At 43.0% G+C, this 22,569-nt stretch overlaps 1 protein-coding gene across 3 annotated transcripts in view; it reads right to left on the reverse strand.

Moving 5' to 3' along the window:
• Nucleotides 1–1,337: 1,337 nt before the first annotated feature.
• LOC121455441 (quinone oxidoreductase-like protein 2) overlaps nt 1,338–22,569 on the reverse strand; it is a 43,579-nt gene continuing 22,347 nt past the window's right edge. For all 3 annotated transcript variants that reach the window (XM_041663111.1, XM_041663110.1, XM_041663109.1), the window contains 2 exons: nt 20,097–20,325; nt 1,338–3,149 (listed from right to left, as the gene is read on the reverse strand). In XM_041663111.1, coding sequence (XP_041519045.1) covers nt 3,081–3,149; nt 20,097–20,325 — 298 coding nt within the window. In that variant the 3' untranslated portion in view covers nt 1,338–3,080. The remainder of the gene's footprint in view (nt 3,150–20,096; nt 20,326–22,569) is intronic.

Consider the following 22,569-nt stretch of genomic DNA (forward strand, 5'->3'; position numbering starts at 1 on the left):
AGAGAGCAGGTCATTAGAAGCTCTCACCAATACCTGCTAAATCTGAAATCCATTCTCCTTAATGACTGCCTCTTCCCATCCAAGTCATTTTGACATTAGTGAGCTGGGGACATTCAATCTTTACTGCTTGTGACACGAGTGACCATCCATGCTCCATGGAAAAGGCAGCTCCTGCTTGGAATGACACATTCTTTCCCAGTTCTGAGTCACCTTCCTTCTCTCTTCCAGGCACCATCCAGCATGCCTTCAGCAATGCCAAAGGGTTTGGGAAATGCTGAAGCTGCCCTCTCTGGTGGTTTAACAATAAATCGTGCCCCCCCCCACCAAGGGAATGGAACTTTTAGGAGATCTGGCTTTACTGGAATAGGTGTGGCCTTGTTGGAGGAAGTGTGTCACTGTGGGGGTGGGTTTTAAGGTTCCTATGCTCAAGCTGTACCCAGTGAGACAGACCACTTTCTGTTGCCTGTGCACGATATAGGATTCTCGGTTACCTCTTCAGTACCATGTCTGCCTGCATGTCACCATGCCCCACCGTGATGATAATGGACTGAACCTCTGAACTGTAAGCCACCCCAATGAAATGTTTTCCTTTATAAGAGTTGCTGTGGTAGTGGTGTCTCTTCACAGCAAGAGAAACTCTAAGACACCCTCAAACTTGAGCTTCATGAGATTTGGGAAAACTCAACTTTCATTTAAGAATACAATTAGCTACTGTGAAGATGAAGTTTAAGGAAATGGTTTTTTTAAAAAAAAAAAGTTGTGTCTTTAAAGGAGCAGAAGTGCATAAAGCTCCAAGGAGGTGAGAATATGCTGTACACAGCAGCCCATGGCAGAGCCCCTTCCCACAGCAGGCATGTGACCAATTCCCACAGCATCTTTCTCCGCACCTCCTTCTAAATTTTTAATTGTTTCTTTAAATGTTTGTCCTTATTTTATTTCATACTTACACTCTTTTTTAAAAACTAGTTTGAGGACAATTTTTGCATATATATATATATATATATATATATATATATATGTGGTATATGTGTATGTGGTGTCTGTATTCACATGTGTGTGAACGCATTCAGTGTATGTCGTGAGTATGGAAGCCCCAGGTCAACACCATGTGTCCTCAGTTTGTCTCTCATAAGCATTTTGGAAAAGAACATAAGTATATAGTGGGGAAATCACAAATCAAATCATCGCAGGTCAAGAATTGTCTGCAGAATGTCCAGCACCAAATGGCAGTGTAGGTCTCCCTCAACATGCAGGATGAAGACACTGAGTTCAGCACAACGCACACTGCTCTCTCCCCCTGAATCTATCAGTTTACTTAGAAGTAATAGTAACACATCTTTTTTAAAAACTGATTTATTGTGGCAAAACATGCCTAACATTTACCATTTCAACCATTTTTAAAACAATTGAAAATGTACACTTCAGTGGTTCATTAGGATGGTCATCACTATCGTGCATTTCCATAGATTTTGTTTTATTTTCCCAACCTGAAACTCCTTAGGCCTTAAGTAACTTCCTAATTCCCCCTGAAAGCGGTGTTAGGTTTACCAGGATCTATTGCAAGAGGGCTCCTGATGACCACTTATTTTATGTCTTGTTGAATTTGACAGTTCCAATGTAGCACAGTTATACCATACATATGCATTATAATGTATATTATATATGTGTTATATATATAAATATACTAGTATGCATATGTACACATTCACCTGTTAAGAGGTATTTGGGTTGTTTTCAGGGCAACATATTATTAATATAATCACGCAATTTAAGACTCTAGATAAGTTAAATGGTAGAAGGTATAGGAAGTCAATAGGGGACTCAGACATGATACTGATACTCTCAAGAACTTGTATCTCAAGAACTTGTAACTTGTCTGGAAAGAAGGGAAAGTGGAAAGAACCAGCATTCACTAACAGATTACTATTGCTATGTGCTTTACCCAATTACCTCATGTACTGGCTGGCACAGAAACTCTGAAAGACAGATATTGTGACTGTCACTTTGCAGCAGTGGTTCTCGGCCTTCCTAACGCTGCAACACTTTAATACACTTCCTCATGGTGTGGTGACTTCCAACTAGAAAATTCTTTTCCTTCCTACTTCATGACTATAAATTTACTGCTGTTATGAATCATAATGTAAATATCTGACATGCAGGATAGCTGATACATGACCCCTATGAAAGGGTCAGTCAACCCCCAGGGGGTCACAACCCACAGGTTGAGAACCACTGGTTTACAGCAAGAAAAGCAAAATGCCAATCACTTGAGTCACCATCCTGCAGCAGGGAGGGTGGGATTCAAACCCACATCTTAGATTCAGAAGCCTGTATTCCTTCCACTATACATGTGTCCCCGTGATTCAAGGGGAGTGGCAAATCCGAGAGCAACATTCCTGAGAATGCAGGCAAATGGAAAAGGCCAGGCCTGCAGATCAGAAAGGCCTTAGAGGTGGAGGAGAGGAAACCACAGGAAAGGAGCACAGGACGGGGATCAGCAGAGGCACACTTGAGCACTGGGGGATTGTGGAGATGATTCTGGAAGAGTGGGAAGGGACAAGTGAGTCACAATGCAGTGTCTGCTCAAGGAGTCTGAGTTCCACAGTGTAGAAAACGCTGAGACACTGAGACGAGACACAGTCAGAGCTGATTCAGGGAGACCCCATGGCGACAATGTGAAACACAGTTAACGATGGAATGGGAGAGTTTAGCCATAGGAAAAGCCAATCAGAGAGAAGACATAATCAGAATAGAAAAGGAGGTGTGGAGGCACAGGGACAACTAGGGGGTGGGGGAGACAACAGACTTGGTGGCTAAAAACACTCTGATTTAGGTGAGCATACATCCCTCCCGGCTTTCCTGAGACATGTTCACCTTGTAGAATTACTAATCATACCTTTTGCTCTCAGAAAGAGCAGAGTTTGGGCAAGAACCTCTGTGATCACGTTGATTATGAGCAACAAGAAAGCAGAGACAAAGGGAACTGTCACCAAGATGTGGCACCTGGGTCAGTCAGAAAGACAGTGCTCTTTACAATGCAGGGGGCGATCAGATCCTGAGTCTGCTGCCTGGGTGAGGATTTACTTCAGGGAGAGGAGCACCTTGCCTGTGGATCTGCGTTGTATCACATGAAGGAAGGCCTCGTTGACCTGAAAGGAACAGAATGCAGTCAGACTTACACATATTTCAGCGAATATCCGTCGGACGGCCAATTATTAAAATATTGCTATTGAAATAATATCAGAGTATTAAGCTGTATATCTATGAACTTTATACAATTATGCAACACTAAGCCACCACAAATGCAAAGGAATACAATAATATTTAAGAATAACCGATCCACAGAACTCCTCCCCATCTAAGCTTATGATTTTCAGTGTTATCAGATACATAAGTGCCAGCAGGCAAAAAGTTTCACTGGCAAGTCCTTATTCTACCAGAAGAATTTTGTACCAGCTTTTGAAAGAATGATACCCCCTGGAAGAAGAATCAATACTTTAATTTCTAAAAATGTTGTCATTTTATTAAAAGTAACCAGTTCCTCTATAACTAAAATTATGACATATCACAAATCCTATTTTCAGAAATACAAGGTTATAAGGCAAATTATAAGCAGTCATAGTAATGAAAGCAATGCGATACTGGCAGGAAACAGATGGATGGAATGGAATAAAGGCCCCCAAACAGAACCACACTGAGTCAACTGGTCTTTAACAGGAGTAAAGCAACTCAATGGAGCAAACAGAATGCTTTCAACAGACAGTCCTGCGGAAGCTGGAGACCCACATTTAGAAACCAAAAGTGATATAGGCATTCACAAAAATTATCTCAAGCCAGCTCATAAATCTAAATGTAAAATGCAAACTATAAATGTCCAGGAGACAACACTGGAAAGAATCTAGTTCACTTTGGATTTCACAGTGGATTTTTGGATATAGCACCAAAAGCACCATCTATGAGGGAATTATTAATAAATAAACTTCATTAAAATTAAGAATGCTGAGGCTGGCAAGATGACCCCACAGGTAAGGGTCCTTATGCAAGCCTGGTGACCTGGGTTTGATCCCCAGGACACACATAAATGTAGAAGGAGAGAACAGACTCCACAAAGTTGTCCTCTGACCTCCACATGTGCACTGGGATACAGACACCCACACACTTCAAAATAATAACTTTTCAGTTAAAGTATGTGGAACCACAGAGAGAGTTCAGTCAATAAAGCATGTGAACCTGAGTTAGACTCCCTGAACCCACATAAAGAGTTTCATGTGTTCCTGTGACCCCAGCTAAGGAGGCAGAGACAGGAAGATCCCAGCACTCACTGGCAATCAGTCTAGCCACATCAGTGAGCCCCATGTTCCCGTGAGACTCTGCCTAAAAAGCCAAGGTAGAGAGTGACACAAGAAGTCACCTGGCATCCACCTCTTATCTCCACATTCATGCACATACATGTGCATACACCTACATGTATACATGCACATAAACACAAAAAAAGAAAGTTGAAAAGATAAGGCATACAAAGCCTTGAAGAAAATCGTTGCAAAACACATACCTAACAAAGGGGATAGATGGATGGATAGATAGATAGATAGATAGATAGATAGATAGATAGATAGACAGATAGATAGACAGACAGATAGATAGACATACATTAGAGAGAGAAAGAATGCTTAATGCTCAGTAATAAGGAAACACCCAAATAAAAAATGAACTAAAGGTCTGAACAGACATCTTATCAAAGAAGCACCCAGGAATCAAATAAGCACAGAAGAAGACGCTCAGTAGACAGAGTAAAACAGTGGAGACCTACTAGACACCTATGAGGTCGGCTAAGAGCCGTGGCACTGGTGCCAACAGTGGTGAGACAGCGGAGCAGTGGGATCCCTCACTCACTTTAATGAGCACACAAGGTGACAGAGTCTGTGGAGGGCAGTGTGACAGTTCCCCACCTGTCTAAACATGCACTTGCTCTACAACCCAGCAACCACATCCCTGAGTCTTCACTCACATAAACCGGAAGCTATATCAAAATGAAAACACATACATGAAAGTTCTTAACAACCTCATCCACAGCTGGGCAAACCTAAGAGCAAGTGCCCTTCAATAGGCAATTGGATAAGCAAACTGGTACATTCATGCAATGAAGTATCATTCAGTGGCAAAAAGAAAAGAAAATGAACTAAGTTGGGTGTGGTGGTGCACAACGTTAACCTCAGCACTTGAAAGGGGAATTTCCGAGATCAAGGCCAGCCTGATCTATGGAATGAGTTCCAACACCAGGGCTACATAGCAAGATAAAACAAAAACAGTAACAACAACAACCAAAAAAAAAAACTGTCTCAAAAAAGAAAGAAAAGAAAATAGAAGAAAATGAACTAGCAAGCCACAAAAAGTCATGGAAGAGCATCAAGTGAACACTGCTAATGAGAAAAGAACAGCCAGAAGATGATGCCAACCACATGGCATTCTGAAAAGACCAACAGAAACACCAGAAAGGGCAGTGACTGCCAAAGGTATGGCGTAAGGGGCTGAGTATGAAGATGTAGAGCCTGGAGGATGGTTTAGGGAAGCCATTCTGTGGGCTATGTAATGGTGCTTACATAATAGCAAAGCTCACAGAGCTGTACCACACAGAGGGAGACTTGATGCACACTCCCCACCATGATTAACACTCTTCATATGCAGGCGTCGGCTCGCCGGTTGTAACAAACTTGCCACGCCAGTGCCAGGTGCTGAGTAATGCAGGCACTTCTGACTGTGGAAGAGGGAGCATGAGAACTATATACCTCCTCTCCAATTTTTCCGTATATGTAAACCTACTTTAAAAGTAGTCTATGGTAAACGATGAGTACAAAGAATGAAATTAAAAAGCAAAGAATGGAATGAACAAAACTGTCAACGATTAGCAGACAGTTTAATAATCTACATAGGAAAATGAACCAAAGCAACAAAAATAAGAAAAGGCATTCAAGAAGGAAAATAAAAAAGAACTTATAAAAACTGCTGACTGGTCAGGTAGTGGTGACGCACACCTTTAATCCCAGCACTCGGGAGGCAGAGAGGCAAGTGATCTCTGTGAGTTTGAGGCCAGACTGGTCTACAAAGCGAGTTCCGGGACAGCGAGGGCTACAAAGAAACCCTGTCTCAAAGAAATCAAAAAAAAAAAAACAAACCTATTGACTGTCTCTACATTGAAAATATCAATGAGTAAGTGTAGCAGAAGTAAAATATTGTTCTCAAAAGTAACAAAAATAGTAATATTTGTGAAAAACATAAAGAATATCTCATAAGATCTTATGGAAAATACTTTAAGCTCTACTAAAATACAAGAAAGATCTAAGCAAATGGCTATTCAGTCCTACTTACAGATAAGACAACAAATATGAAAAGGAAGAACAGAGGTGTAAAGTTACCCTTCTATACATTAAAACATACTTCAGAGCTACACACACAAGAGCTGTATGATGCTAGTACATGAGCAAATATTTGAACCACGAAAGGAGAAAACAGAGAGCAGATCTGTGTATCCTGAAACCTGAAGAAGGATGAAAGTAGCATCCCGAATCATGGAAAAAGATTGACAAAGCTGAAAAAACTTGCTTGCTACAAAGAGGAAGATAAAAACTAGTTAGCAATGCAAAGGTAACCAAAATATAGTCAGTCATTAAGGTACATAACACCATAAGTGTGCAGACTCAATACTGTGTCTACAGTCACATACTCACAGACTCAATACTGTGTCTACAGTCACACAGTCACAGACTCAATACTGTGTCTACAGTCACACAGTCACAGACTCAATACTGTGTCTACAGTCACACACTCACAGACTCAATACTGTGTCTACAGTCACACACTCACAGACTCAATACTGTGTCTACAGTCACACACTCACAGACTCAATACTGTGTCTACAGTCACACACTCACAGACTCAATACTGTGTCTACAGTCACACACTCACAGACTCAGTACTGTGTCTACAGTCACACACTCACAGACTCAATACTGTGTCTACAGTCACACACTCACAGACTCAATACTGTGTCTACAGTCCCAACTGTTCTGAAGGCTACAGCAGGGAGATGGCGTGAGCACAACTGTTCAGGGCTAGCCTGGGCAACACTGCAAGCCCCTATCTCGATGGTTCTCAACCTTCCTAATGCTGTAACCTTTAATATAGTTCCTCACATGTGGTAATGCCCAACCATAAAATTATTCCATTGCTACTTAATAACTGTAATTTTGCTACTGCTATGAATTGTAATGTAAATCCCTGACATGCAGGATATTTGATATGGGGCCCCTGTGAGATGGCTGTTTGACCCCCCAAGGGGTTGCGACCCACAGATTGAGAATTGCTGCCCTATCTCAACAACTGAAACCTATAAAATTAATAAACAAGAAAACCATTTTAACCCTGGGATAATGAAGGACTCTGAAATAACCACTACCACAAAACAAAATATTGATGTTGGAGAAGCTTAGATGTTAGCAATAGACAGACTGGGAGACTTTTGCAATCTAACTGCTCAAAGACTAGTTCAAGAACTACAACTATCTGCAGTCTTGAAACCTGCCTGCATGTTTATAGAAGCCTAACCTAATCATAAAAGATCCCCCAGTGTGGTGGTTTGCATGGGAAATACTGGCAAATACTGGAATACTTGGTCCCCAACTGGTGTCAATGCTTGGGAAAGTTATGGAACCTTTTGAGGTGGTGCCTTGCTGGAGGAGAGGGTGTAGTAATAAGGGTGGCGGGGCTGCATCCCCAGCACCCCAGCCGCCCGCACGGCTAGCTTATGCCTGAAATAACAACACACAAACTGTATTCATTTAAACACTGCTTGGCCCATTCTCTTCTAGGCTAATTCTCACATATTAATTTAGCCCATTTCTAATCATCTGTGTGTAGCACCTCAAGGTGCGCTTACCGGGAAGATGCTAGCCTATGTCCATCCTGGACCGGAGCTTCATCCCGGGAGCAGGGCATGGCGTCTCTCTCAGGCGTCTGCTCCAGAGAGGAGAGCTGTCGAGACTGAGCTCACTTCCTCTTCCTCCCAGCGTTCTGTTCTGTTTACTCCTCCCATCTATCCTCTAACCAATAAAATGGGCCAAGGCAGTTCCTTTATTAGCCAATGACCTTCCTCCATCAAGAGGGGGCTCGCCCTGCTTGCAGCTCACTCTCTGGTTTTTGTTGGCTGTTAAAGATGTGCTCTCTTAGCTTCCTGTTCCAGCCATCGGCTACCATGCCCCTCCCCATCATCATGGATGCTCACACAGGAACCATAAGCTAAAATAAACTCTCTCTGCCGTAAGTCCCTTTTGGTCGTGGTGTTTTAGCCCAGCAACATAAAGGTAACTAATACACTAGATAACTTAGAACACATCCAAGTTGAGAAGCACAGATCACACAAAGAACTGTACACAGTGTGTGTGGGGGGGGGGGGGGGGCAAATAGAAAACTCAAAAGAGACTAAATACAATTCAAACAACTAGAATACCTCCTAAATACAAAAAGAAAGTGGGGTCTTGCGTACGTGTTTGTGAAGTGTTTCTTCTAGGGGGAGGGAGCACGGAGTTAAGGACTGAGTGACCTTCACTATATGAAATACACCACAGAGCTACATCCCTAGCCCAGCCACCTGGTAAATATATACAGAAAGATGCTTAAATTCATTAAAGTCAGGAAACTCCCATTAAAATATAAGACACCTCTTTCTGCCTTATTATTTGGTTAAATACCAGAAAGATGGACACTGCCACATAGCAACAAAACGACAAGTAAACGAGAGCTCTCACACATTGCTGGTAGCGACAAAAACCTGGTTGGGCCATTCCCCAGAGTGACTGGCAATCAGAATGAGTATGTGTACTGCCACAACCCAATAGTCCTGCTCCTAGCAAAACTTAAGAGCTTAGACCTATGAGACTGTTTATTATGGTAACACTTCAGTGTCATGAAATCAACCCCGAGGTTTATCATGAGCGTATTTGCAAACCATGGTGGGTGCATGCCCCATACCACTGCCCGGATCTGGGAGGCAATGGAGTAAGCACAGAAACAGCAGCACCCGGTCTTCAGACAGCACGGTGTCTGAGGGTGAGAAGCAGGCCCAGATCAGAAGCACACCACCAGTTATGCAATTTAAATTTAACGTAAAACATCTGGGATGTCAAATAAAGAAATGCATGTAATTAATTAAAACACACACACACATATGTTCGTGTGCTTCACAAGGAAATACAAACCCACAGAAATGCATCAAACATGCTGCAGAGATGTGCTTGGAAGGAAGAAAAGAGTGAGGACGAACAGTGTGGGTGAAAGTCAATGGCATAAGAAAAGGCAAACATTTACAAGTATACAAACACAACAGCAAAGGCTGGCCTTGCATAGCCCAAGTATTTGTTAACACATGTTAAGAAGAGATTGCTGGTTAACCAACCCTTTCCATTTGAGATTGTCCCAAAGAAAGCACACACAAAATAAAGAGCTTAGAAATAAGCAGAGAAGCCGGGCGGTGGTGGCGCACACCTTTAATCCCAGCACTCGGGAGGCAGAGGCAGGTGGATCTCTGTGAGTTCGAGGCTAGACTGGTCTACAAGAGCTAGTTCCAGGACAGGAACCAAAAGCTACGGAGAAACCCTGTCTCGAAAAATCCAAAAAAAAAAGAAAGAAAAAAAAAATAAGCAGAGAAATCAATCAATCATGACACTCTCTGTGCAGCATGAAATCTATTTTCAAAAAACATCTGCATTGCGGGGCTCTGCGCCTTAGGAGACCTTTCCACAGTGCAAACAGACTCACTGGGAGGAGGTGGATGATGTCTAAGACAGATGTTAGGAACACTCATGCCCGTCGCTGTCTTCAGGTGACTCACCGCTGCTCGACTCTCCCTGTTCATTCCCCAAGGTTTGTCCCAGCCTCACAACAGGAAATCACTGAGAAAGTAAGTATTGTTTGAGAGTGGTGCTTCATTCCCAGCCTCCTGGTGATGAAGACTCCTCTGCAAATGAATGCTAACGTGAAAGGAAGCTATGACTGCCAGTGCTCAGTCTTGTTTTTAACCAGTTTCACTTTAACCATTTTGCATATAAACCTTTTGTAAAAATGAATCCCATATTTACCTGGCTTGCTAAAGAGATAAGACTATGTGGAAAGCTTAATCCCATTTATCTGACTGTATTTTAGATGTCCCATCAGCTTTCCAGGTCCAGCTGGCACTTGTTATTACTGTAATTGCTTCTAAAAGCAACTCAACCCTGTCTGCTTGTTCCCAGTGGTGTCCATTCAGGACTGGGAAATAGAGTAAAAATAGAGTCTGGGGCCCAAAGTTAAGTGAAGGCAATGAAGATCTGAGTGACAGCCTGCGAGGCAAAATGCAAAGCTTCCAACGCGTCCTTTGAGAGCTGATAACAGGGGTCTGAGGACACTGCCCTGCATCCTACACGCTATACAGACAGGGACCCACAAGGCACTGGAGCCGACACAAGCTGTACCCAGCACACTGGTTTTCTGCCCTGAGGGGGCTGAAGCCGTAATTAAATGCGTCTGGTGAGACACGCAACCTGGAATTTGAGGAAGGGAAGGATAATACTTTTTTGTTTTAAGGTGAAGGTTCTGCTTTTGGAATTTGTAATTAGCTCATCAAGTAGGAATAATCAGAGTACTTACAGTCCCCAAATACATCATGCTGATTCATGCCTCCCATTAGAACTTGGCTCTTCCCTCTCAGCACTCTGCCCAGGCTTTCCAACTGAAAAATAAACTCAAGCGCAGGACTAAGTCCCACAGTTTTATGGACTGTCATACAGAATGTTCTCAGTGAATGACGAACGAAACAGGTCCATGAATAAATGAGTGGATGTACCTGAGACTAAGTGGGCTTTTCTATTAAAAGGCACTGCTGAATTACATTCGTCATGTCTTTATTCTGATACGGAATGCTCTGAACCCTCTTTTTAAAGTCAGTCAATGATGGAGGGACAGCTCAGTGGAAGGGTGCTTTTCCTAGCATGTGAGAAGTCCCAGGTTCAAGTCCCACAGTATCACACACACACACACACACACACACACACACAAGTCAATCATTCCATTTCCTCAGAAAAGAGACGTAGAGATGCAGACAGCATAAAAACTCATGAAAAGGTACCCAAGATCTCTGCTCATTAGGGGAATATAAGTTATACTCATAAGAAGGTAACTTTATACATCTACTAAAGTGGCTAAAATTAAACAACTGATAATATTAAGTGCCAACAGATACAAAACCACTCCAACTCTCGGGCATTACTGGTAGGGAATGCAAAATGGTTCAGCCACTCTGAAAAACAGTTGACAGTTGGCTTAAAAGTTAAATACAGTTTTAGAAACTAGGTAGAAGCAAAATCCCAAAATGTTAAATCAGACAGCCTAACTTCCAACCCACATATCTACCCTGGTTTCTGGTCCAGAGTGCCCTGCTCATAGGAAGCCTATTTGTCATGGGCTGTCATAGGAATGGCATAAGGCGGTGCTGTCTTCAAACCCCATGGGATGCGGAGGCTGAGTCAGAACTGTTTCTGAGTGACGGACACAAAGTGAAGAGCTCCTGGGGTTGCCAAGCCTGCCCTTTTCTTACTGCCATCAACAGCCTCTCCTTTGCATAGGTTTCCTTTAAACAAACCATTTAGAAGCAACTGAAATCAAGTTCTGGGCCTCCCTCATTCTTCTTAATAACATTATTTAGGTACTATAGGAGATGAGGGGAAATAGTAAAGCCAATTAAGTATCTCTATAATTTTTAACATTAAATGTACATTTAGCATATATCCTAGAAATCTTGAGCCTAAAATAAAGTCCTATTTCTACAAAAAAAAAAAAGAACATGGATATTAGTCAAACCAGAAAACAATCACATGCCTTTAATAGGCAACTGGATAAACAAGCTGTGCTAGATCCATTTTCCATCCAGCGAAACACCATCCAGCCTCGTTATAATAAAGTTTCCATTTAAAAAGAGAAAACAATACCACTTCACAATAAAAGGGAATAAACTACTGATGCATTCAGCAGCCTGTATTAACTTCTGAAGACATATGAAAAGTTAAAGCATCCAAATTCCTGGGGCTGGAGAGATGGCTCAGCAATTAAGAGCACTGGCTGCTCTTCCAGATGGTGTGGGTTCAGTGCCCAGCACCCGCACATGGCACCCCACAACCATCTGTGACTCTAGTCACAGGGGATCCGACACCTTCTTCTAGCCTCTGTGGGCACCAGGCAGGCAGATGATACACAGACATACATGCAGTTAAAACACCCATGCACATAAAACATAAATAAATTTAAAAGTAAAAGTAAATACATAAATCAACAAAAAAAAGCACCAAAATCAAAAGGCTATGAACTATATAAATCCATTTATATGGTATTCTGGAAAAACCCAAATTATAGGGAGAAAAAACAGATTAATGATTGCTAGGAGCTATGGGATAGAAAAGGAAGATAGACTCAAAGGGGCATAAGGAAACCTAAGATGATGGAAATAGGCTATATCTTGATTTTTTTTTGGTTGATTATATACTGTATTTGTTCATCAAACTCAGAGAGCTGTCTGGGTACAGTGACATGCACCTATAATCCCAGCTGCTAGGGAGACTGTGGCAGGAATGTCTCTTCATCTTAAGAGTTCAACACTACACTGGCTGAGAAGTTATTGGCATTTTATTGCTGCTGGGAGAGGAAAGTCATTTCCTTCAGTGGAGTGGCACGGGGTATACTGTCTGTACTAAAAGGTAAGCCCCACTTTCAAGACAAGTCAGCCAACTGACTTACTGATAGACTAGACTTAATGGGTTTTAAAGGATCAGGGGGTAGAGAATATGAATGATACGATGTTGGGTGGGTGAGAAGGTAGGGGAAGATCTGGGAGGAGCTGGAAAGGGGGGGTGAATATAATCAAAGTATAACTATGAAATTCTCAAAGAATAAATAATAACATTATTAAGAAAAAAGAAAATGTTCCTTTCTGTGGCACCTTCTAGGCAGTTAACTGTGTCAAGATGAAGCTGAACATCTCTTTCCCAGGCACTAGCTGTCAGAAACTCATTGAAATGGACAATGAACGCAAACTTCCTACTTTCTATGAGAAGCAGAGCCATAGAAGCAGCTGCTGGTGCTCTAGGTGAAGAGGGGAAGGCAGGTTATGTGTCCAAATCCGTGATGGGAACGGCAGACAAGGTGTTCCCAGAAGGCAAGGTGTCTTGACCCATGACTGGTGAGTAAGGGGCATCAGTGTGCCTGCCGATGAGCAAGGGGCATTCTTGTGACAGACCAAAGAGAACTGGAGAGAGGAAGCACAAGTCTGCTTAGGGGCACATTGTGGATGCCAAGCTAAGTGTTCTCAACTTGGTTATTGTAAAAAGGGGAGAGAAGGATATTCCTGGACTGACAGAAGACACTACTGTGCCTCGGGGGTTGGGGCCAAAAAGAGCTAGCAGAATGCAAAAGCTTTTCAGTCTCTCTATGTCTACCAATATGTTGTCGGAAAGCCCTGAAACAAAGAAGGTGAGAAGCCTGGAACCAAAACCCCCAAGATTCAGCATCCTGTTACTCCACGTATCCTGCAACACAAGTGCTCTGAGAAACAACATGCTAAGAAAAACGAGGAGGAGGCTACAGAATGTGCTAAACTTTTAGCCAAGCGAATGAAAGAAGCCAAAGAAAAATTCCAGGAACAGATTGCCAAGAGACGTAGGCTGTCCTTGCTGAGAGCTTCTACTTATAATCTGAGTCCAGTCAAAAATAAGTCTTTAAGGGTAACAAACAAATGAACAAACCTTGAAGCACACACACACACACACACACACACACACACACACACACACTAGTGTTTTCATTGAGGGTTGCAATTCCAGGGCAACAAAGGGTAAGAGAAACTGAGTCAAAGGAGAATGGAAACAGAATGGTGGTGTGTTACAGATCCTCAACTGATTGTCGCTTCCAAGGTACACAGAGCGCCTGCTCATATGGGACCTCTCTGGAAAAGCCATGTGTGTAAAACAGTCAGTGGGACGAAAATAAAGCAATTTACCTCCTGTCTTCCCTTCCTTAAAGCTTGCCCAATACAATACACTCTCACTACCTCACCCAGCCCTCATGCTGTTCCTAGGAAGAGAGGCTCCTGTGAGTCCATTAGCTCAAGCCTCTGCTCCACAGCTGCAGCTCCAGCCTGAGGAGCCCAGGGAGGCCTTAGCACTAAGACCCGCCTCATACTGGGGAACAAGAGATTGTCAGTGGAGAGAGGAGAAGCATCCTAGGATAGCCATCTAGACTGCAGGACTGCAGACCCACTGGAAGAGCATCCCCAGAGAAACGTGACAAAAAGCAAGTGGCCAGAGCCTGGGGTGGGGTGGAGGGTGGTACAGGTGGGAATAGCAGATATGAAATTCTCCACAGACAGGGTCTGGACCAATGGAATAATTACTATAGTGTTTATAGTTTTGTTTATAAGACTATTCTACCTGTTGAGAGGAACCTTGAAGCAAACAATTTCTAAACATTAATTCTAATTAATTCAAGTGTTCCAACTCCCTGGACTCTATTCCCAAAGACCAGCTCCACAGCCCAGGCCCTTCCAGCTCATCACCCACCCCCTGCCAGGCCTTATCTCTAACCCCAGCGGACTTCCTTCTACTGCCCAGATGAAGACCACACCAGTCAGAACAGAGATGCCCTGCTGCACCAAAGATCAAGCTAGCTGGAAGAGAGGGCCAGCCCCTAACTTTGACAGAGACTCCCTAGTAGATCAGAGGTCATGACAGCCAGAAATCTAGGCCACAAAGATCAGAAGACCAAAGAGGAAACAGAATCCAAGGAACAAAATACCATCCACCAAAGACAAACTCAGAATTCAGCACCTAGACCTACAATCATCCAGAACCCCAATGCGTAAACACCAGAGGAGGAATACAATCAACAACAGCCAGACAATATGGCAACACCAGAGCCCAGTTATCCTATGACAAGACCTGAATATTCCAAGGCAGCTGAAACACAAGAAAACAACCTTACAAACAACTTTATGAAAATGATAGAGATCCTTAAGAGGAAATGGGGGGGGGGGAGGATCCCATATAGAAATCAAGGAGACAAACAAAAAATTGCTGAAAATCAACAAATTCCTTAAAGAATGCCAAGAAAGCCAAGAAAAAAAAAAACCAAACAGGTGAAGGAAACAATTCAAGACTGAAACTTGAAATAGAAGCAATAAAGAAAACACAATCTTCTGGGCAAAGGAGATGCACACCTCTAATCCCAGCACTTGGGAGACAGAGGCAGGCAGAACTCAGTGAGTTCAAGGTCAGCCTAGTCTACAAGTGAGTTCCAGGACAGTCAGGACTGTTACACAGAGAAACCCCTGTCTCAAAAAACTAAAAGGAAGAAAGGAAAGGAAAGGAAAGGAAAGGAAAGGAAAGGAAAGGAAAGGAAAGGAAGAAAACACAAACTGAGGGAATTCTGAAATGGAAAATCTGGGTAAATGAACAGGAACTACAGATGCAAGGCATCACCAACAGAATACAAGAGATGGAAGAGAGAATCTCAGGCATTGAAGAAACAATAGAAGAAATAGACTCATCAAAAAAAAATGTTAAATCTAAAAAACTCCTAACACAAACATCTAGGAAAGCTGGGACATTATAAAAAGACCAAACCTAAGGCGAAAAAAGGAATAGAAGAAGGAGAAGAATCCCATCTCAAAAACCCAGAAAATATATTTAACAAAATCATAGAAGAAATTTTTTTCTAACTCAAAAAAGGACATGCCTATAAAAATACAAGAAGCTTACAGAATAGCAAATACATTGAATCAAAAAAGAAAGTCCCGCCGGGCGGTGGTGGCGCACGCCTTTAATCCCAGCACTCGGGAGGCAGAGGCAGGCGGATTTCTGTGAGTTCGAGACCAGCCTGGTCTACAAGAGCTAGTTCCAGGACAGGCTCCAAAACCACAGAGAAACCCTGTCTCGAAAAACCAAAAAAAAAAAAAAAAAAAAAAAAAAAAAAAGAAAGTCCCCACACTACATAATAACCAAAACACTAAACATGCAGAACAAAGAAAGAATATTAAAAGCTGCAAGAGAAAAAGGTCAAGTAACATATAAAGGCAGACCTATTAGAATTACACCTGACTTCCCAATAGAGGCACACATATCCATATGTGAGGCAGAGGCAGGCAGATCTCTGTGAGTTCGAGGCCAGCCTGGTCTAGAAGAGCTAGCGCCAGGACAGGCTCCGAAGCTACAGAGAAACCCTGTCTCGAAAAAAAAAAATTAATCAAATGGGATGGAGAAAGACACTTCATACTCATTAAAGGAAAAAATCCTCCAAGATGACACTCAATTCTTAATATCTATGCTCCAAACCAAGGGCACTCACATTTGTAAAAGAAACATTACTAAAGCTTAAGTCACACATCAAACTTCATACATTAATTGTGGGAGACTTCAAATCCCACTCTCACCAATGGCCAAGTCATCCAGACAAAAACTAAACAGAGAAGTAATAGAGCTAACAGATGCTATGAATCAAATGGACCTAACAGATAGCTACAGAACACTTCACCCAAACACAAAAGAATAGACCTTCTTCTCAGCACCTCATGGAACTTTCTCTAAAACTGACCACATACTCAGTCAAAAAGCAAGTTATAAACACAGATAAAGAAAATTGAATTCTATTTATTTCAGACCTGTGAGGTTTGAATGCTATGTTAGGTCAGGATGCATATGCAGCCAGCTTCATCAGACTGCATACCTCCGCAGTGCTATTCTCTAGACAGATCATGGATGGATATGTAAACCACCCCTCACAGCACAAATATCAACATACAGTAAACAGATACGTTCCACTTTAAATTCAAAACCTGAAGACTATGGTTCTAATCCTGCCCTCTGAGATATCAATGCAAAAGTTATCCTTCATGGAGACAAGGAAAGCTCAACTCTGTATTTTGTAAGAATGCTATCATGGGCATTCAAAAGTTACTAAATTCATTGTGTTTTTTCATGTATATTGTCTGAATTAATTCTCACAACCAGTGTAGCACATAGAATATATTACTGCCCCGTTGTAAATGATGACAGAGAAAAAAGATGTACAATTTACTCATAGCCAGCATCTGAACTCCAGGGTCCTGTCCTCAGTAAGCCACCCAACAGATACGTGACCTACAATAGCTTGATTCCATAGCTAGACAGGCTCAAATAGCACATAGCCCCTGCCGTCAAGGTATCTGTGCTCTGTGGCAAAGATGGGTATTGAACAAGTAATTACAAGTAAGTGAAAAAAACAGAGCCCCAGGCTGGAGAGATGGCTCAGAGGTTAAGAGCATTTGCCTGCTCTTCCAAAGGTCCTGAGTTCAATTCCCAGCAACCACATGGTGGCTCACAACCATCTGTAACGGGGTCTGGTGCCCTCTTCTGGCCAGCAGGCATACACACAGACAGAATATTGTATACATAATAAATAAATAAATAACAGAGCCCCTGCAGTTCAGGTTTCAGTCCACTAGCAGGACAATAGTGCAAAGTTTATTGTCATATTAATACGAACCATCATGGTCAGCTCTGCAAAAAACACCCATAATTTAGACACTGCATAGATTTTATGAGTTCAGTGATCATTTTCTTTCTTTTTTTTTTAAGCATTTTTATTTATCATGTATATAGGGCTCTGCCTACATGTATTCCTGCAGGTCAGAAGAGGGTACCAGTTTTCATTACAGATGGTTGTGTGCTACCATTTTGTTGTTGGGAACCAAATGAAAGGGCAGTCAGTGCTCTTAACTGCTGAGCCATCTCTCCAGCCCTAGTGATTATTTCCAAATCCCAACAGGTTTTGACAAATAATGTTTAAATCAAAAATAAAGTTCAATAAAATCAATTATATATTCACTTACCCTCAGAACAAAATCGTCACTGCCTAAGTAAATACCAGAGTGCTGATCATTTTAATTACAAGATAGCTCTTTCATGTAGATATTTCTATGAGAGATGAATAAGCCTCACACCATGGGATACAGCATTTTTGGCTGTGGTAGCCAGAACCACAGCACTTGGGAAGATGAAGCAGGCAGATTTCTCTGAGTTTGAAGTCAGCCTGGTATACGTGTGCATTCCGGGCCAACCAGAACTACACAATGAAAACTTATCTTTAAAAAAAAAAATACAGCCATTGCGAAGTCAATTCTTGGTTCATTTAGAGATAGTCTGACATGGTCATGAACAGAGATTTTGGTGTCTGACCAGCTATGCCTGCATGTTGGCTCTGACACAACACGTTATTGGGCAGCTTTCTTGGCTTCTAAGTCCAAGTTCTTCACCAGTAAAAGGTGATTAAACAATGGGCAGACCACAAAGAGTTTCTCTGAAGGCTGAACAAATGAATGAATGAATGAATGAATGAACGCAAAGTGCTCAGCCTCTACTATCTCTCTAAATTGTCTGCCAGGTTGTGGACACAGAAAGAGAAGAAATAGCAAATGTGTGGTGTGTGGATGGACTTGATGTCAGGGAGCCAGAATCAGAAGGCCACGAGAGAGCCCCTAAATCAGCAGAGGAGGCAGATCCGGGCACTCTCAGTAAAGGGCCCTTCCTGGGAGGCAGAGAGGCGAATGGAAGCTGACAGACAGTAATTAGAGCTAATTCATGTTTGGGAGGAAAGAACAGCAATGTGGACAATTAAAGCGGCTTTTCCCCATGCCTCAGCAACACTGAAAGCATGTCAGCGGAGGGAGGAGGTGTCACCCACCACTTGCTTGCCCTCCCACAGCGCGACTTGTCTACCAACAGGTACAGCCTCTGGGTGATAGAAAGCCACAGCCGGAAAGGGGCCCAGAAGTTACCGAAACTGGTGGTTTTCGAGTCTTTAAACCACAAAAGTCTTTTCTTAAAAGAAAAATATGAATGAAAAAGAGAAAGCATGCAGTTCCTTCGGCTTCTGAAAAAACTGTGGTCCTGGAGGCCAGCAGCTGTGGTCTCCACTTCCCACCCACATCCCCACCACAGCTCCTAAAGCATCATCAGAGAGCCACAGACAGTGACCTTCTCCTGGATTCTACCTTAGAGACCAAGGTCAGGAAGCAGGGGGCTCCCGTGTCTACAGAGGAAGCGGGCTAAACTAGAACAGAATACAACCAGTTTTCTAACGGCCAGTCAGATCCTCTATCAACAGTTTGCCACTTTCTTGACCCACACGTCAAAAAGGAAACGGACACAAACTGCTTCAAGAACCCAGATGGGAGGCTGGTAACCCACGAAGTGGAGCACCAAGAGCCTAAACCCTGCTAATCCACACCTGAACAGGACAGGGCCTTCATCACTGACGAGAGCTACCAAACAAGGTTGTTCATTTTTTTTTCTTTTACACACTAAAACAAATTAAGGCAAAAACAAAAACAAAGCAAAAAAAAAAAAAAAAATCCTGAAAGAAAGGCAGGCACCACAGGAAATGCAAAGCAGTCTCCCGTTCACAGCCCAGGCTGCGTGCAGTTCTGCTGGAGAGGAAGGTTAAGCCGCATTAGTGAAACTGTGGGGGAACGAAAACAGGGAAAATATCCTAACAGGATTAACTGCAGTGACTAAGGCATTGATTAGAGTCTTCTGATACCCAGCATGATTTATGTCCTGAGCCTAGTACCCAGCTCAGATCATCTGCTTAGACCTGGAGGCATCTATATTTGAAAACCAAAGGTCAGGCCAAGTGCTTCCTCCTTGGGACTCTATGTTGCAGAGTTCAAGGTTCAAATCAACACATGTAAATTATTTTCTAAAGTACCGTGACTTTCCTCCCTTTGAGTCACCAGCGATAGACCGAGCCCTCAAAGTTCAGCATAACCCTGCATCTACGTCGAAAGCCAGGAGACTGGCAGGAATCCGGTCACGCTGAAGCCTATGATGTTCCACTGCTTCGTATGGACATCCCAGCACTCAGGACAGCATTTTCACCTTTTCAGTCCATAAAAGGAGGGTTTATGGTACTCAGAGAGAAGGCTGCCAGATTTGACATAGATTACTTCCCAGCCTTATCTGCCCCACGTTCCTTACTTGCTGCCTCACCTTCTCCAGTTTGAACACAGTGCCGACGTGCGGGTGGATGAGCCCTTGCTGGCAGTACTGCAGGGCTGAGGACATGCTCTTGGAAAACAGTGCAAAGTCCTGCTGTTGGTAGCGACCCCAGAATAGGCCTACAGCAGAGATATTCTTCAGGAGCAACAAGTTGGTGGGCAGAGAGGCGATCTTTCCTCCAGCGAATCCCAACACCACAATCCTGCCTTCCCACGCCAGGCTGAGGGAGAGGAGAGATGGGGGAAGGTTATAAGCAGCAATGGACAGACAGGGCTGGGAAGATGGCTCCGTCAATGGAATGTCTGTAGTGCAAGCATGAGAACCTAAGTTCTGATCCCCCACATTCACACAGGAAGCCAGGCATGGGGTGGGCACCCATAATAACAGCACTGGTGGTCTCTGCGCAGCCAGACCAACTGAGATGGGAACTGCTGGGTTCAGTGGGAGACCCTGTCTCAAAATATCAGGTGGAGAGCCGGGCAGTGGTGACACATGCCTTTATGCTTTTAATCCCAGTACTCAGGAGGCAGAGGCAGGCGAATCTCTGTGAGTTCGAGGTCAGCCTGGTCTATAGAGCTAGTTCTAGGACAGCCAGAGCTGCATGCACAGAGAAACCCTGTCAAAAAAAAAAAAAAAACCAATAAGTTGAAGAAAAATAGAGGAAGAAAGAGAAGCAGTGTCTACCTCTGGCCTCCACACAAGCATACATGGACAAGTATACCACCCCAACATGTACATATACACACATACACACACAGAGCAATGGACATGCATACCCATCAAAGTGGCTACTATAAAAGAAAAGAATAAATAGCAAGGATGTGGAAAAATTGAGATCCTCATGTCCTGTAGGTGGGATTTATTTCAAAATGGGAAGTGGGGGTACTACTATGAGAAACAAAATGAAGTTTCCTCAAATATTTAAAAATATGTCTCTGGGAGGTGGTGGCACACACCTTTAATCCCAGCACTCGGGAGGCAGGGGCAGGTGGATCTCTGTGAATTCGAGGCCAGCCTGGTCTACAGAGAAAGTTCCAGGGCAGGCTCCAAAGCTACAGGAGAAACCCTGTCTCAAAAAAAAAAAAAATTAAAAATACATTCAGTAACTCTACTCTGGTGTATTTTAGAGAACATGAGAAGTCTCTGTGCACACCTATGTCTACAGAAGCATCATTCCCAAATAGCCAAGGGATAGAAACAAGCCAAGCCTCCTCCCCAGATGGAAGGATAAGGAGTGGCACACAAGCAAACACACATGCTCACACGTGGAATAGTATTCCACCTCTGCAAGGAAGGAAACCCTGTCACGTGCTGTCACACAGGTCTGGGACAGTGTGCTTTAGAACCGAGGCTGGCTCTTGTGGAACAGTCCTTCTGTACACTGTGAACATGTGTCACTCCAACTAATTTAATAAAAAGCTGAACGGCCAATAGCTAAGCAGGATTTGGGGGCAGAGAATGCTGGGCAAAGAAAGATGGAGTTGCCAGTAAGAGCAAGAAGGAACAAGACATGCAGGAGGACAGGTAAATGCCATGAGTAAAATGAATAAAAACAGGTTAATTTGGCTGGGCAGTAGTAGCACATGCCTTTAATCACAGCATCGGGCAAGAGGCAGAGACAGGTGAATCTCTGTGAGTTCAATGCCAGCCTGGTCTACAGAGCTAGTTCCAGGACAAGTAGGACTGTTACACAGAGAAATCCTGTCTCAAACTCCCACCACCACCAAAAAAGGGCTAATTTAAGTTATAAGAGATATAAGCCTAAGTTATCGCCCAAGCTTTCATAATTAATATAGATCTCCATGTCATGATTTGAGAGCTGGCAGGAGAGACAGAAAAAGTCCAATTGCAGTCTCTTCAACTATGGAAGGATATTGGGTATCAACAAATGTCTTTCCACAGGTTGTATTTCAAGGCAACTCGACTTGAAGATTTTGAACATAGGCAGCAGGAATAAGACAGATGATGGCATAAGCAGTCAGTGTAAACAAAGATATTTTAGGACTCCTTAAGGCATGGTTCTTCTTTAGAGGATTCTGAATAATCTCTAAAAACTGCCAACTTTTCTTTATCCCATTGTGAAAAGTGCCATAGAGCATACTATACATGAATCATAAAAATAATAACAACTTTGCATGGGCCTTTAATGGAAGAGATGTGCGTGGTTGTTTGGGTTTTGTCCGTTTGGTGGTTGTTGTTTTGCTTTGCTTCTTCAGAAAGGAAATGTAAGCTGTACTTGAACACAGTTATCAAGGTGGAAGGCAGGAGAGGAGGAGGTGCATTAGGTCTCCGCACCCTCGACTGCTTCTCTAAGCACAGGACTAGCACCCTGAGTGATGTTCCCTTGTCCAGATGCCGGCTTTCCAGCTCAGGGGATTCCTTTGGATTCCTTCTGGGGCCAAGCTGCTCTCTCTGCTCTTGTTTTTCTACTTCAAACTGAGATAAATGACAAAGCATGGATGTG

Source organism: Microtus oregoni, unplaced genomic scaffold, assembly GCF_018167655.1.
Source record: "Microtus oregoni isolate MIOR12 unplaced genomic scaffold, Mior012 000013F_ref0000133, whole genome shotgun sequence".
In the NCBI taxonomy this organism is placed as follows: domain Eukaryota; kingdom Metazoa; phylum Chordata; class Mammalia; order Rodentia; family Cricetidae; genus Microtus; species Microtus oregoni.